Raw genomic sequence first — 18095 nt, forward strand, 5'->3', positions numbered from 1 at the left:
ATACAGAACTTACCAAAGAAGGGTACACATGGGGGGTTAATGGACCTGAGTTTGGCTAAATACTTCTTATAATGGTCCTCACTGAGTTCATGTGCCTCTTCTAAGATCTTCTTCTGTCTGCTTGGTATTTGCTGGAATAAAACAAATAAAGGGAGAAAAAAAAAAAAAAAAATCAATGCACACTAAAAGGCATTAAAAGGGCTTCAGTTCTTCAGTTCAGTCTCAAATCCTCAAAAGACACAGGGGAGAGGTTTAGATTTGAATTCTAACTGTGTCATTTGCCATCTACACAATGCTTACCTCAAATGTGTGGTCAAGTCGGTAGACAGGTGAAGAGTTCATGGCGCTGACCACCTCCAACACTCCATTAAAGTTATTAAGCTCCTGAAAGACCTGCAGGATCTCGATTATGCGTGATACCACGGCTACCCTTTCCTCCAGGTTCTCCGTCTCCACGATACACCTGAGAAGGACACAGTCATTCCATCATTAACTGCTGTAACTTCTTTATGCATAAGAGACCACAATGAACTTTTGCAAAGGACCAGTAGGCAAAAATATCAAAAGCATCTCTCATATAGCACATAAGCAGTTTACATGTTAGTTCTAGGGATGCTCATGTTTACTGAAATCTGTATATATCTGTAGTAAAGAGTATTCACTCATTTAATTGGATATTCGAATAAAGCATATGCAGTTTGTGTTACTTAAACACAATTTACACAATTTTAAATGTTCATTATACTGCCAAAAGTATTCACTTGTTTGCCTTCACACGCATATGAACATATGAGCATATGAGTGACATCCCATTCTTAATCCACAGGGTTCAAGATGATGTCAGCCCACCCTTTGCAGCTATAACAGCTTCAACTCAGCTGTGTAGCTTCACTTTTCACCTCCTCTACTATTGGTTTATACATTGCTAGCAGTTCATGTAGTCTAAACATTTGTAAAAGCCCTTTCTTTACACAAAAAAGGACTTCTATATCTATATCCCAACAAACATTGTCAGAGAGTAATGTTGTAAAAGTAGGTGGTTCTCTTTCTCTAGTCACAAAATCCAATCACTGGAGACATGTTCTAGACGCATGAAATGCCGCTGTCCACGTACGATTAGATCACTTGAGATGATGTTAATATTAAGTGTGAAAAAGGCTTTTTCACATACTAGCTGTATAAAAAACGTGGATATTCCAAAAGTAAACTGGCTCAAATATCCACCCCGCTCAACCACCCTGAAGTGAAGTTTGCCAGGTCTGACCCATGGTCATCAAAAACCAGCTGGTTTAAAACATGCTCAGTGTAGCAGTGTCTTACTTCTCGAACCACAGCGTGAGGTTGGTGGTGTGACGAATCATGCGCAGCAGGTTGGGAGAGTTCAATTCTTTGTCCTCCTTCGTCCACACGCTGCCCACCAGCTCTGACGGCTGAACTGCCCTGAAGGAGAAAGATTTTATTAAAAAAAAATAAATAATAAGGTTAAAGTTCAACAATGTGACCAGTTTCTTTAGGACAAGCAGAGTTTGAGGACTTTGACAACAACAACAACAACCTCCACACTCAGAGCTGGATGCCCCTTCTCTCGTCTTCCCCCCCTACTGGGAAGAAAAGTGACTTGAGCATAACAGTGAGAAACTTCAGTATTGGAAGCAATTTGAGGTCATTAGAGGCAGCAGAGAGAGTTTTAGAACCCGCTGTTTTAGAGTAGTGCTTTACAGTGTGATGAAAGGCTCTAAATGTGCCATAGTGTGGCATTAAAATGATTCATTTGGTAATTATTTTACTTCTTAATGATACCTGTCAAATGGTTTGTGTAAGCACTAAAAAACTAAGGCTGCCAAATACTGACCTTGTAAAAACCTATATCAGGGCTGCCCAAACTGTGGTTTGATTTGGCCTGCCAGAAAGATACCCCAACCCTTCCCCCTTAACGTCATGAGAGAAAACATATTTTTACACAATACATTTTACTTATTAATTTCTTCTTTTCCTTTTAAAGTGAAAATATTTTGGTTTAAAATATAGCATACAGTTATACAAAGGTCAGGTTTGTCTGTTCATATGTATACATGTATGTATGTATGCATGTAATAATGTCACATTAAGAGCTCACCAATATGTTTTTAGTACACTGCAATTGCAATACATATCTATATAGTTGCAGTGTGGTATTCTGTCCATGGTATGCAGCTCCAATAAATGCTAAAAACATCAGAGTTACAGCCTAATGCCATGACACACAGTGTACAGTGGCACTATTAGTTTAAACAATGCTTTAACATTGTGTTAAGTACAATGTTTAACTTTGGCTTTCATCTAGCAATCCTCTGAAGACATTGACTCCCAGCCTACAGAGCTTGGTGCTAGTGGCTGCTCCCATTCAAAGCCTGGGAGTATAATATGAGGCATGGTTATGGAGAGGGGCTACGGTCTCAAGGGAAAAGGAGTACCTTGGGTAAGACGGTCATAGAGTGTTCCCACAGGCCAACAGAGGTAAAGGGAAGTGTGTCCCTACAACCCTGTGTGTGTGTGTGTGTGTGTGTGGATACACAATGTGGATACACACTGTAGATACAATAAGTTGTACTCCCATGTCCTCCATTGTATTAAAGTGCCCCATTTTCTTGGCTGATAGTTGGCAGGTGATCAGAAAACAAAAATACAAACAGGAAGCGGCCATGCCTTTCCCTCATGTTCAATACACCGATTAAAACACTGCATGTAAATCATATCACTTTACCAAAGTCAACTTTGCCAAGGAACCTTTCAGAAAGAAGTGTGTGTGTGTGTGTGTGTGTGTGTGTGTGTGTGTTTACCTGTAGAAGTCTGACTCCAGGAGCGTGAGCTGGCGAGCGATTTCAATGGGGTGAAGGGTCATAAGGTCGAACTGCTCCATCTGGCCAGGTTTGCTGATGTGCCACTCAATAGGCGGAGGTAAACTCTCAAAGGTGATGTTGTGGCTTGGGCCGTTAGCCTGCGCTTGCTTTTTCCTCTGGATGATCTTGGTGATGGACTCGACCCATTTCCTCATGGCTTTACCTGCAGAGAGGAGCAGGACACAAAGCCCTTCAAAACCAATTCAGCACCTGCTCGACATCTCTTGAAACATACTGACTGATTTCTCTGAGTTTTCTTTATATCTGGTGTGTTTCAGATTTTTTTTTTATTTCAAAAACTAAACTGAAAAAATGTAAATAAGAAAAAGCCTGAAATAAGTCAGCAGCCCAAGGTCTGAAAGTTTAAAGCAGGGGTGTTATACGGTGGTCCTGGAGGGCAAGACTGCTGCATAATTTGGGGATTCTCCAGCTCTTAAATGGGTCATTCCAATGAAACGTAACCATCACGACATCATTTGTAAATAGGCTTCCTCGCCTTATACATCTGTGCTGCAGTCGTCTTCAGATTGGGTTTCTTCAAGACTAGGAAAATCCCCTTTTGATGATGTATCTCGAAGGTGGGAGGAGCTTTTTAAAACAACTGCTTTCAGGGGGAAATTTGTGGGTTGGCTGTTTGAACCCCCCCCCCCCCCCCCCCCCCCATTATCATTTTGGACAGAATTAATTATTTTAAGACCAAATAAAGATGGATAGGAAGAAGTTATATAAGGAATTAGAGGACAATTCACTGTACTGTCAAAACAGATATTAAAAGTATGTAGCATGTTTAACACAATCTGTGCTACAGTTAAGAACCCCACATTACGTTACTTGTAACATTACCATGTTCTCTTATTTAACACGGGAACTGGGCTCATTATTTTATTTATTTTTGTTTACAGAGAATTACACTTTTATCATTATTATTGCGCTCTGACGCTGACAATGTGTTAAAACAGTGATATAAAAAGTGTGATGTAAAATTAACACAACGTAAGTGAGAGAGTGAAGAGAAAGAGAAAGTACCTCGGACCATGCCGATGAACTCCTCTAGCCGGCGCAGCAGCTGGGCATCTCTCTCAAAATCATAGAAGTGGTGCTCTACCCAGTGCCGGCACACATTCAGCACCCTGCAGGGACACAAACATTTTCCAACATATTAACACTCAAAAGAGGAAAAATATTCCAACAATCATCCCAACTCCAATAATTTCCTATTAATTAATACTTCTGTGCTGCAACAATGCATTCAGAACTTTAGGGGAGCCACAACTTGTGTGTATATATATGTGCACCTGAGTTGAACAGGCTGGACGAACTCTTTACGGAAGCGTTTGAGCTCAGCACTGAGTGGCTGGTCTCCGTTCTCCATGGCCATCTGATCTGCCTCTGTGGGTTTGGGCTCCGGAATGTCAAACCTAGAGATCACATGTGGACACAAGCATACAACGTGAATGTTTTGTTTTCAAAGCTGCTGTATCAGTGCAATACTAGGATGAAATCAAGTAACTTGGGGACTATTTTGTCTCCCAAAGCCAAGCATGTAGCTCTCTGTCATGAATGGGTTTAAAAAAAATTTGAAACCCATTAAATATTAACTTCAAGACACTGCTAAAAAAGGATGATTTTTTAAAAACACGATTACTGTTAAAATACTGTTGTATTTTAATGTTACTCCAGTTCACTAGCTTATATATAGTATTATTCAGTTGTTTTGATCCAAATCCATTTCTACATCATTCACACACACCAATTTTTAAGCATAATTTCTCATTATATTTTCAACTAAATATCAAATAAAACTCTTTGTTGCAAATTATTATTTTGGCTCAATTGACCTAAATACATCTTACCAGATTACTGTGTGGAAGTATTAGAGACAGACCTGACACTTATAATAATCACATAACTTAAAAATATATTCATTCAAATGTACTCTCAATGTAGAATACAGCATCTGTCCAAATGATAAGACTCACAAAAGAAAATCATGCTTTACGTTATATGCTTTATAGTTATTGTTAATTGAGTTTAAAGGATTTGCTAAACAGTGGCCTGATTTTCCTGAGCTCACCCACACCTACAGGTAGGGATGAAATTGTAAACAAAGAAAAAAAAATATTTACATTAAGAATTTCCATTTTGGTGCATCACCAAACTTAACTACTTAAAAACAGGCTTAAAGTTTGCAAGAAAATCATTTCCAAGACTGTAACATTTGTGGTCCGTTTGACTGCAAACAGGTTTTGTTCATTTGATCATTTTTGTGAGTGACCATAATTAAGCTCTGTAAGTTGTTGCTGTTATGAATGTTAAAGCATTAAAATCCTTTTAAGAACTGTTTATATTTATATTTGGTTTAAAATTCAAGATTTTCATGCTTTCACTTAAAAAAAATATGAACAATATGTCTCTTAGACTCCAATTCTACTTGAGTCCAGGACTTCAGTGTCTGACTGTAATGCTCTTCTCACCTCTCCATGAGAAGGTCCAGCAGCTCCTGTGGTTTACAGAATGACCTGTAGGTGGTGAGGAACGTTCGCACAAAATTGGGATCTGCAAAGAGAAACCAAAGAGCCGTTAACGTTCATTCCTTTTTTAAAAACACTCCATTGTTCTCATTTGAATGTTGAGTCTGCAGTCTTTTGTTTTGTCCTGTTTTGCCTCATATTGTGTTGGTCAGTGGTTGGCCTCCTGCTGTGGCCTTGAGCTGCACCTGTTTGCATTGCTACTTGACGAAATGTATGAAAAAAATAAATAATAAGAACAAGTAAAAAGATTGCTCTTGAACAACTGACAGGGTCTACTTATCTGGACTGTTAAATGATGAACTGAGTGAATTATAAGTAAAGAAACAAAGCGTATGGTTGTTTTCCAGACGCTGAAACTGATTACGTATTCATTGAAATTTCCCTTCTTGTATTTGCAACACCTCGGTTAAGAAGGTGCCTAAGCCAGCACACTGAGGATGCAATAGTTGGCTGCACCAAACAAAACAACAGAACACTGAGTGAAATGGCGGGCAAAGCTCAAAGCCCAGCCAAAGAACCCTTCTAAGAACCCTGAGAAACAAGTCCTGGCAAACTCCTGCTACAGAAACTGCTGGGACAAGCACAGAGACACCACACAAGTTCAGTATAAACCTGTGCAGGGCTTCTATTAACAATTATTCATTAATTGAGTAATCAATTAAACAAAAAAGCTAAAGTAAAGCTATAATATAAAGTCCATATTGTTCTTTCCTTGACACCAATTATCTAACACATAGAGCCATGCTAAAGCCTTCCTGAGCTCCTTCTACACATGCAAGACCTGGTAGACACCAAAACCGTCACCAACAGATAAACAATCCTTTCAGACAGAGGACAAAAATCTTCATTTCATTCTCAGATCTGAAAACATCCACAGGTGTCTGTCCATCCTTCCACTGTGAGAAGGAGGGACAGAAACAGAACTCAGTGCTATGGGTCTGAAAGGATGTGTAGCAGTCAAGAAGCTGTTACTGGGAAAACCTGCTGACCAAATAGGGAAGCTGCTGGTGTTCTCAAAACAATGGACTGACCATGCCAGAGTCCAGATTTACTTGGATTGTGAGAACCTAAAACTGCAATCAACTTCTGAGATTGAACCTGAGGCATGGACAAATCTAACAAATCTATAAGCAAGTCTCCTGAAAGGAATGACAACTGCAATAAAGGCGAATGATGAACACGTTAAATGCTGAAGACTGTGTTGTGCCTCATTTTCTGTTAAATATGTTTTCTCCTTCTTTCCTGATGCTGAAAAATTAATAACTGAAGGATGGCTTCTGACATTTCACATTTTACCAAATCACGGCAAGAACATCGATGGCTTAAAAGGTTCTGACCAGAACCATGAACATGTTCATTTTCTCCAGATGGCTTTTTTGTTTTGATACAATATTTCCTGCCCTGCTGAAATGGATTAATGGACAAAGGTGCTGCAAATATCAATTGAGAAGACCCTTATTTTGAAGTTAGGGGTTTAGGAGCAGCATCCCAGTCAATATTCACAGCTCATTTGTCTATGCATGCTTGAAATCTCAAAAAAAGACAGTGCTGGTGGTGATATTCAAGTCAACTTATTTTTAAAAGTTACCATATATATGCAAAGTCTAGGGTTATGGTAATGATCATTCATAAAAATCCAAAAGCAGCATTCAGAAAGCATTATGGCTACATTAGGGTTTTGTAGGGTTTTTGTTGGGTTTCTTAGGCACAATCTCATTTCACCCCTCACCCCTACCACTTAGCCCTTAGCCCTCTGTTTTGTGTATTCACGTCTAGGAGTAGGGTGTCTCAACTGTTGTTGAGATGGAGCGGTAGTGCAAAGTGTTAGGGCTACATGGCCCTCCCAACAGAGGTTTTTCCAAATGGAGTATTATGAGAAAAAAAACAAAAAAAAACAAAAAAAAAACATCAAGATGGCTGCACGAGTGACCAAAGAAACCCAGACGTGAGAATTTTCACTGTTAACAATTACAATAACCACTCTTTTATCTTAGGTCAATGTATTATGGTCCTTTTCTTCATAACAAGCATAAAATTAGTATGCTAATAGTATGTTAATGTCTCGTTAGCTAGCTAGCTAACTTTCCCGTCCCACCTTAAATAGTCCAGCAGTTCTGATGCCTGAAGCACCACAATGTAACTGCTGTACCATTTAAGGTAGAACAGGAAAATTTGAAAGAAAAGCTGGTGAATAGTGATATGAAGCTGAAGTCAGCTAAAGAATTAGGGGTGGGAGATAATAAATAATTGTCCCTCCTCTTTAAAAGCATATGATGCCCTAAATGTAACTAAAGCCCAGCAGTGAGGAACTGAACTTTACCCTCCTCTGCCATCACTGCAGACTGGCAAGGTCGCCTACAGAGCAGCGCTAGTAGCTGTTAATAAAATAATGCCCTTTTTTAGTTGAGAGTCCCATTGGAGGAAAAGGTTTCGACCACTACTCTTTGTAAATCAGTTCCAAAGGGCAAGAAGACACTCAAAAACAAAGGACAGAGGTAAAAATAAGAAAGACAGACACAGGGCTCAAAAACAGCAGATGCAAAATGACTACAGACACCGTTAAGGCTACACAGGGACTGGAGATGGGTGATATGGCCAAAATTATTTAAAAAAAAAAAAGAAATATACCATTGTGGTCCACCACATTCATAAGGATACTGTGTTTTGCTGAGGGTTACAAACACGTTAGACCGACCACAACACACCACCAAAACAGCTGTGCCACATTTTAAAAAAGGAAATCATTGAAAAAGTATTGATGAGACCCGCAATGCAATTTGAAAAAGTTTAACCACCTCAACTGGGGACTTTACAGAGGCCACAGCTGTTGTAAAAGGGACTGTGAGAAAATTCATTAGCCTCAGAATAATGTATCAAGTTTGTGAACAAAACTAGACATGATAAACATTTATAAAATCTGACTGTGCCACAAAACGTCAATGCTGGGAAAAGTGCTATCTGGCTTTCATTTACAAAATCACACAGTCTGACAAAATCACACAGTCTGACAAAATCACACAGTCCGATATTTTTCATCATTTGTGGGGGATTCAGGAAAATGATTTTCAGAAGATAATCAGAAAAACCATTTACAACATTACTTTTTTTTTCTTCAATTCACTCAGAAAGACAGAAGTAAATAGCCTTCCCAGGGAAGCAAACCTTTTCATTGTTAAACAAATGAGCAACATAGTTACTTGATTAATCACACAGCCTCCCAGACTCCCGACAGCAGGCGCTTTAATCACTTCAGTACAGAGTCAACAAATGGTTCAGCTGCAAAGGTTTAAATGCATTAAATTACTGCAATTAAGCATTCGCGCTTTGGGGGTTTATGTTTGTCTTGCATTTATCTTGGGAGTTTTTAACATCCCTATTGTGAATGCATCAATGTGTATACATGCGCACACACACGCGTGTGTGTGTGTGTTTGTTCGTATGATGGATCTGCTGAGTTTCTGGGCTACTCTGAGAGGCCAGTGTGAAACAATAGCAGCCCCAGTATGCGTTTACAAACAATCGGCCTGGAATTATTCTGGCCAGGAAACAGACGCGGGTCTGACGCACAAGGTTGCCCCACAACACACACACACACACACACACGCGCACTTAAAATAGATGCAAACTCTGCACCATCAGATCTTGGAGTCTTGGTCACAAACTGACTGACCAAATGAACCCAGAAAAACAAACCAAAGAGTATGAAGTTACAGGGCTGGATATCGTTACATTTGTTAAGCTTTGACACAAACACAGACACTTTCATTCTGATCATGATTTCTAAATGGCATCTTTCAAATTCACACAATCTACACTCCTCGTCCATTTTCTCAAGTCCACTAACCATATAGGTGCCCTTCGTAGTTCAACAGTGACCTGTGGCCAGAAGCTGATCATCGATTAAGGACTAGAGGATGCACAGCAACAAATGAACTACCTTTTCTAACTTTACAGATACAAGGCGGACCACCATGCTAGGAGTGTTTAATTGCATGGACAGTAAGCGGACCGCTCTATTAAACAGCAGAACCGCTGTACATACAGAACGACAAGACAAAGATGTTTTGGTGCCCCTGGTCAAATTACATATTTAGTTGACTTTCTAAGTAAACAGAACTTAACATATCCTCTACAGAGAGCACAGCTCTGCACATGTTCATACACAATTACTGTTTATTGGCTGAATTTACCATCCTGTGAAAAAGAAACAAAACGTGACCTGAGCAAATGTTATTGGACTTTCCAATATGATAAATTCTGCACACAGAAATTGTGCATTTACATTCACAGAAAAATTCCATATTTAAGCTCCAAGTTTCACTAAACAGATCACAAAAGTCACAGTACTACAAGCTGATTTACAGACTGTTGCTAATGTAATTTGGGCAGCCAATTAGCAGTCCAGATTTTGAAACAAGTATGGCTTTATGGCTCACATACTATGAGTGAAAACTGAAATTTGGCACTGAATGATAGTCTGAATAATAATGACACTTCACATGAAAACACTGAATTTTGACCCCATGTCTGGTGCATGTGCTTTTTCCATACCTTTTTAGAACACAAACATCCTGAATTTGAAGAAATTGAAAAAATAAAACTACACCAAGTGCACTGTGGTGAAGTGCTTTTTCTGAAGTCTTCATTACATTTAATTTTTTTTTAAATGAAAGCGCAAAATCCTTTTATTTTTGGTTACTGAGGTTAAACTTAGGGCCAGGTTGAGAGTAAGACCTCTTATTACATGTAGGTATTTACATATTGCTGATGTTGGAACAAAACCTTGTATCTCTATTTTTGTTTTAATATAATATTTCTTTGTTTAAATATTTTGGAAGCATTTTGTGTAAATTTCATGAAAAACAGACCAAAAGAACCAGCCCAAAATGACGTGGAAAAATGTCTGGTTCCATTGTCTTACATTAAAAGTAAAGTAGGTTTTCATATTTCTCCTGTAAAGTTACCATTTTGGAGATACAAGGTTTTGATCCAACAGCAGCGATATGTTCAAAACACGATATGATACATATTTACCAATCCATGGGTCTGTGTGTGCGCGCGAGTGTGTGCGCATGAGGACCAGCTCATTGGAGTTTTATGAACATCAGGAAAATAGAATCCATCAATCATCCCACCCAACTGGGTGGAATAGTGGGGTCCAGCCATAAGGGGAATTGGACAGGAAGCACCTTTTTCCCCCTAACGAATGCCAACAGACCATCAAACAACACACACAAAACACATTATGTTCCTCAAAAGTCCTGTTTTCCTCAGCTTGTTAGAAATCACTAAGGATTACAAGCCAGTAAAGTCTCTGGAGGAACACTGGGACCTATACTTACCCCACACACTCTCAGACAGGAAGTTTATTTAGGGGTGTGAACAGCCTGGACCACCCATTATAGGAATCCTCTCTGACACACTGCAGCTCACACTCAGTCAATAGGGATCCACACACAATAGCCAGATGAGTTAACCCCTGCTCAAACAGTGCAGGTTGGGGAGGTTTACAAATAGGAAACTGTGAGGAGTATAAATGATCTTAGTTTTCACAAACTGATTTGATCATTTTTAATTAAAAATTATTGTAAAAAAGAATCAAATTAAATAAAACTGGAGAAACTATTTACACAGTAGGACACAAACAAGGACACAAAGTGTCACTGATGAGAAGCACCACCATGTGGCACCCCACAGTCACACACATCTTGTGTGTCGTGTGTATCCAGAAATTCTATTGTGGCACATGGATACTTAACTTAATATCTTAACCGTCAGATATCGATTGGAATCGATTCTAAAAATTCCAAAAATTGATGCAGTGGAATCCCTACGACACATCAAAACATCCTCTAGATCTCATAGAAATATTTCACAACCTAAAAAAACAACTGCAGCTAAAAATCCTGCGCCCGCACATAAAAGAGAGACTAATCATACTGTGAGTTGCATCATTCTTGTTTCTATTTACAAAGTGTAAGTACAAATGAAAGTTTTGTACTTTACTCATGTCTTGTTAGACCTATAAATAGATGTATGATTTATTGGGGCTTAATGGCCCCGTCACAAGCTTGTGTTTGATTAGGTAAAAGCCGCCCACAGAACTGTGAGGATTTGGGTCGAGTTATTTAGGCCCTTGTTCTAATGGATTTACCCTCAGCTGCTCAACACACACACACACACACACACACACACACACACACACACACACACACACACACACACACACCTTCACTACTTCAGAGAGGAAATTAAGCGAAGAAAAGGTCCAATAACGCTGACAGAAAGTGGGTTTGAACTTGTGCTGAATAATAGTCGTCAATGTCATTTTCTATTTTTCCCCTCTAGCCTCTTATCAGCTTTTAAAAACGCTATCAGTGCCACAATGACACTAAAACAAAGCAGGTCGGCACACTGTGTTTCTATGACGTACGAAGTGTCCAAATATTTAGTGAGTGTGAGAAAACAGCCTGAAATAGGAACAAGATGACGAATGGTGGAACTGAACAAGGAGACCTTTGAGCCTCTCGTTTTTCACACTTTAAGTTGGAGTCGTCAGGGCTGGGCATTGTGAAACTGGGGGGTAATGCGCTTTAATGCTGGATGGCAAACAGACAGTGGTGTTAGGTAAGTGGTGCACCAAGCCTTGGAAAACCCTACAAACACTGAACCAACCATAGAGAGCTTTCAGGGAAAAATAATTAAGCTTTCATGTTATCAAACTGCTGGTATAATGGCACTGCATGCATGGAAATACTTGCAATGCAATTACGACAAAATTATCAAGTAAATCATAAAAAACGATGGTCACTTTAAATGATGGTGGCAGCAGAAGAACTGATCTAATAACAGTTAGCCAATTAATCAATAATAAGTTGCCAGGATATTTACCATTAGTTGCAGCTCTAGTTGCCTGTTATGTTAAAAATCACCATATGCCACCCAGCCTTGTATACAGGCTTCAGTCTGGTATCAGTGCTGCTCAGCCACAGGCTCTTTCAAAGCTAATGGATCGGTCAGAGCTGATTCTCTACTGATTTCTACAACTAGTCTGCTACTTACTGTCCTTATTACTGCCATTACCAGAGGCATAGCCAATGAGTGGGCAGGGATGGACAGCGCTACCTTAACCACCCCGTTTACACAGAGCGAGAAACTCATCATTAGTGAGCCATCATTAATAAAGCATCAATTATGCTTTATGGTGAAAATCTGCCACCAGGACAGTTATGAGAGTCTGATGATGCAACAATTAATAATTAGCATGTCCCAGGCAAGTGAACATGAACTGCATCCCTTCAGCAATGTTGCTCTGTGAGCTACATTATGAAATAGCCTATTCAATAATAAGTCCTTCAGTTTACTTTTGGCAATAATTGCACCGATGGAATATTTTTTCATGGGGCAAGGGACAGATTTTGTTAAGTACAGAGATAAACCAACACAGTAGTGTATTTTAAAACAGCGACTTTACTTTTTCTTCACAGTGTGCCACCCCGATAAAAACTTACCTGGCCACCCCTTTTTAAAAGTTCTAGCTACGTCCCTGGTCATAACCACTGGAACATCAGAAGATGCTGACTGATCAGGCAGCAGAAGAAAGGGGTGCCGATTCTCATGCTTTAAAAAAAGGACATGCTTAGTAGCTGTCAAAATAAAATTTGACCTTTGATTATTCAAATTGAATATCCAATAAGAAAATGCACTTTTAAATGAAGAATGTGCTTTTGAAAGCTACCACTGCTGTGGCTCCTAGTATCAGACGGCTACCAAACGAGGGGAAGAACATGCCACTGTTTACTCTTAACAGAATAAACAGCTTTTTAGCGACTTAGTCATTCTGAACTAAGCAACATGTTCACAGCAGTCAGTTGTGGTGCACGCTGCAGTTTTAAAAGGCATCATCTGAATGACCCCTTAAGAAACAGCACCACAACATCGGACGATTTGGAAGAACCCCATGGTTCCCAATAGTCCTGAAGTACAGCTGTCCTGCACACTGCTGTAATACAATCACATTGCCCCCAGAAGGGATTTGTTATTTAGCACACTAACTGAATCAGATATAATATAGACCTAATAAGTGGCTGCAATTTAAGATCATTAGCCCAACAACAGCAAAACATTAAGACTACTAACTTACTGAACAAGAAGGTTTATTATGGATTATTGAAGGTTAAATGTTAGCAGCAGTATGTGTAGTAGCCAGCAGTAACTAACTGTAACAAATGTAAAATAAAAATAAATAAAAAAACTACAGCAAATTGTGGATAAATACATCCGACACAAGACATCTGGACTGTTATATACACTAACTGAAATTCTAAATATGTATAATTAAATGTGTGTAATTAAAAGTGAAAAATAGTCCTTCAGAGTAGTTTGATTTGAAACGCTTCATTCTAGCGAAGTGTTCACCGTCATGGTGATAGGAACCAGACGTCTCCCTCTAAAAGTGCGATAACAGAAGACTACCATATGAAATGATTAAGAATATGCTGCCTGATGGCAGACATTGTTTGCCATAATTTATTCAGCTTCTTACCTAAATACACTCATGGCGGAGGTACATGCAGGGCATTGTAAATTGGACAGTAAATAAAAACGGCTGCGTTTTCGTTGTAGATATTGTGACCGCTGGTTCTTATTGCCGTCACTGTAATAAAATCCGAGTCGGTTTCTCTACAATGAAACATTTCATATTTCAACCACTCTGAACGACTCCGTTCACATCTCAAAGACTGACTCATGAAGACATACTAATTAAAAAAAAAAAAAAAAAAAAAAAAAAAAAAAAAAAAAGGCCTTGGGGGAGAAAATATAAAAGACAAGACTTTAAGGCCTTAAATTAATTCTGATTAATTTAACAACCAAGACATTTTAGGAACCTGCAGTTACCCTGAAAACATGCAAGGCAGAGGTACTCAAGAAGGAGAACCATAAACCACTGCAGTAATCTATAAGCATGTAAATTGAGGGAGGAACACCGCTTGCCCTTACCTGCATACATGTGGAAGGTGAGCCTCTCGATGAGCTTAAGCACCGTGCCAGCCTTAATGATGGGGATACCAGACTTGGACTGTACATTCTCCTCAAACACCACATTCTCCTCTGAATCAGGCTCAGCAAAGCGGTAAATCTCAGCCCCCGGCAGCCTCATCTGCTCCTCCTTCTCCTCCTGCAACATGGCAGTGTCCAGCATGCGCTCCAGTGTGGAGCGGTACTGCAGCGAAATCAGCGCCGCCATCCAGCCGTTCTTCTCCTCCGCAGACTTTGCAGCAAACACCACGCTGTTGCCATCCTTCAGGATGATCTCGAAGGCGTGCCGATACTCACCCTCCTTGTCGTCTTTGTCGTTTATCTGGACCTGGTGGAAGGAGAGAAGGCTGGTCAGGGCTTTGTCTTTTGGGGTTTAATGTAAAGTGTCCAAAAGTTTAGAGGACACCTCCTGCTTCTGAAATAAAGGGAGTTGGCCCCATTTTTTGCTGCAGTAACAGCTTCTGCTCTTCAGGAAAGGCTTTACCCAAGATGTTGGAACATTGCCATTAGGTTTTGATTGCATCCTGCCACAAGTGCATTAGTGAGGTAAGGTACTGATGGATGATTAGGTCTGCATAGCAAACATATTAGATGATGCACAATCACTCCACAGAATAAAATGCCAAGCTTCATATCCCTCTAGCTGGGATAGGGTATGGTGATCTGGCTCATGTGTTACTTCTCCAGAGTATCCCAATTCTATTGGCAGTGCTTTTCTGCGGAGATTACATAAGCCACGTTTGTGCAACTGAGCCATTGTGTCAGCAATGGTGCACCTTAAAGTAGCTGAGTGATTAGTAACTAGAAGAAGTGTCTGGATAATCTTGAACATAACTTTTTTCCTTCTTTGGTAATAATGAATCCATTTATTCATCTACATCCAAATGACCCAAAGCTATAGGCATTAAAAGCAACTCGCAAATCTGTCTTACATCCCTACATTGACATTGATGTTAACACCAGTCTAAAATGAAGTGTTCAGCCAAAAGACCAAACAATCAATCGTCCCCTCTCAAAAAGTAGTCGATCAGCCAAGACATGTCTCCATGTCTATCCATCACATCTTCATTTATCTACCCATTCATTTTTTTTACCATCAACATGGTCTGTTAGGCCTAGGATATATCTAAAACTAATCAGCACAATATTTTCTTGGTAAAAATACATAAAAATATATAATAATATTAAAATAATGATATACATTCTCCTTTACATCTTAGGTCCGGGGCAGAGAAAAACACATTAACAAAGCCTAAAGGCTCATCAATACTCTCCTGTAATAATCCACTGTTGTAAAGAAAAATTAAATAATACATATGAACATTACATAATATTACTTCGCAATATTAATAAAATGAAATCAGCTCTCATGTTCTGTCAGTTCTCTTCCCCAAAATGCCAACCAGTATGGTCAGTGGCTTACTTGTCAATCCACTGGCAATATCCAATTACATCAGCCTACTGCCCAGACCTTCCATCCATGCAACCATTCATCTCTTCCATTCATCCACCCTTGCTCACCTTGCGCATGAAGAACTTTTCCTTCAGCCTGTATTCGGCGGCACTGGCTCCAGGCAGGCGCGGCTGCCCGTGGTTGGACTTGCAACAGATCATCAGCCCGTCGAAGAGGAAGATGTGGCGCTCGTGCTTGGCGCCCACCCGCGTCAGCGTGCCCTCCATGATGAACTCGTTGCAGCACTGGCCAATGTCTTTGCCCTCCCAGCCATCTATATTCCTCTGGATCTCGTTCATCTTCTTGATGGCCAGGTGCTTGCCCTTCATCTGCTGACTGTAGAAGCGGCAGGCCGACTCGCTAGAAGGTAGAAGGGGAGCAAGAGAGAGAAAGGGGGAAAAAAAATAAATAAATAAAAATTAGTGGTGGAAAGACAAAATGGAAGGAGGGCAAACAGAAGGAGGGGGTGCAATGCATTGGTTTTTGTCGTTCACACAATACCTCTACATACTAACATTGTTTTAAAGCACTGAAAATAGAATCCTTCTGAGATTGAAAGGAAAACCGGCTTTGTCTACAGTCACAGTGACTTCAGCCAAGTCCTGGAGGTTTCTCAGCAACTTAGGCCTGTGTTAAGTCTATCTAGTGTGAACTGAGCCAAAACAAACATATAAAGCAGCCCCTCCAGAACCTGAAAAACACATCCAAACAATCGATCAGTTCAACAGACCAAGCTTACTTAAAAGACTACTCAAGAAAACCAATTGACTCATAATACACTTGAGACTGAAGTTGGCATCCGCCCACTTGCTCCTATTCTAGTCGTGTTTTGAATCAATGGGTTTTCTTTTTTCCAAATACAGGTAAGTTCAATTCTATGACTATTTCTGCTAATCGGCTGCATGTTACAGATGTGGCAGGGAGAGATTAGGTTGACAAATTGCAGAGGATGTCAAACGGATTGAGTGAATCACCTATTTAGAGCTGAACTGCATTATTCCGCTTCAAGGTTTGATTACAAGTTTTTTTTTTCTTTCTTCTCTTTGAGGTTACGATTTTCTGGTATTATAAAAATCAAATCAGTGGAGGAAGGGAGGGAAGGAAAAAAAAAAAAAAAAAATCAGGAGGGGATTTACTGTAGCTAGTGGTAGAATGGCCGTCTGCATGGGACTAGCTATAAACAAGTAAGGGGGGAAAAAGCTTACTGTTGTGTTCTGGGATGCTCAAGCGCAGACGGCTGCCTCTCTCCTCATACCAGCACCTCAAAGTAGAGCGGCAGCCTCACTCGCCCTGCCACCTTCACACAGCGGCGCTGCAGGCAGGGCACAGCTACACTATAACCTCTCAATATTCAACACAAATAACGCAAAACATCGAGTGGCAAAAAAGCTACAGCTCGACAGTCACCTGCGGTACTAGCCTTGATAAGAGTTACTATCTACTGGCATATATTTCTAATAAAAATCTGTAAAAATAACAAAAATAAAGGAGTAAACTGCAAAACAAAGACCCCTTAACCTGTACTCTCATTCTTCTTACAAGTAAGTTTAACAGTAGATACTGAAAAAAAATAAATAAATAAAATCACAGCAGTGAGTCTTTAATAAACCTGCTTAGCTTACACTGTTAATGCCATAGTAGTAGTACAATTCTAAACTTTTAAACTTTTGTCTTTCGCTTAGTGGTGCGACAGAGCTTGCAACACAGGTTGGCTCTTTGTTCTAACTCACACACAAAGAAACCAAAGGGGACGGGAAGGCAACTACCAGCTACTGATCCACCAACATACAACATCATGTGCCATTCTGACCGTGTATGGAAATAATTTAAAAAGCACGTACCGTAAGGTAAGCCATCCTTTCCCCATAAAAAACACTAAAGTCACCAAAAAAAGACCAAAAAAAAAAAAAAAGTGGGAGCGGGAGATCTCAACGTTAAATCCCCATTGTTGATGCCACTACATTCCTCAACAGTAACGATCAAGATGCAGACGGCTTTGGAAAAGAAAAAACAGCGGCGAGAAGAACTGAACAAAAAGCAGTCTCCAGAAAAGAGATGCTGAGGTCTGCTTCACAAAGGTGGTCTGAATTTCTCTCTCTCTCTCTCTCTCTCTCTCTCTCTCTCTCTCTCTCTCTCTCGGTCTTTTTTCCCTCCCTAACCTGAGAACAATAACAGCCGGGCAGGACAGCCCAA

The 18095-nt window shown here is 39.9% G+C and overlaps 1 protein-coding gene across 2 annotated transcripts in view; it reads right to left on the bottom strand.

Moving 5' to 3' along the window:
* Positions 1-18095, bottom strand: part of sos1 (son of sevenless homolog 1 (Drosophila)) — a 55088-nt gene that overhangs the window by 7174 nt on the left and 29819 nt on the right. For both annotated transcript variants that reach the window (XM_017712032.2, XM_017712033.2), the window contains exons 10-18: positions 15971-16262; positions 14411-14777; positions 5354-5435; positions 4175-4297; positions 3906-4009; positions 2820-3042; positions 1321-1440; positions 301-463; positions 14-131 (exon numbers count right to left, since the gene is read on the bottom strand). In XM_017712032.2, coding sequence (XP_017567521.1) covers positions 14-131; positions 301-463; positions 1321-1440; positions 2820-3042; positions 3906-4009; positions 4175-4297; positions 5354-5435; positions 14411-14777; positions 15971-16262 — 1592 coding nt within the window. The remainder of the gene's footprint in view (positions 1-13; positions 132-300; positions 464-1320; positions 1441-2819; positions 3043-3905; positions 4010-4174; positions 4298-5353; positions 5436-14410; positions 14778-15970; positions 16263-18095) is intronic.

Source organism: Pygocentrus nattereri, chromosome 15, assembly GCF_015220715.1.
Source record: "Pygocentrus nattereri isolate fPygNat1 chromosome 15, fPygNat1.pri, whole genome shotgun sequence".
Taxonomy (NCBI): domain Eukaryota; kingdom Metazoa; phylum Chordata; class Actinopteri; order Characiformes; family Serrasalmidae; genus Pygocentrus; species Pygocentrus nattereri.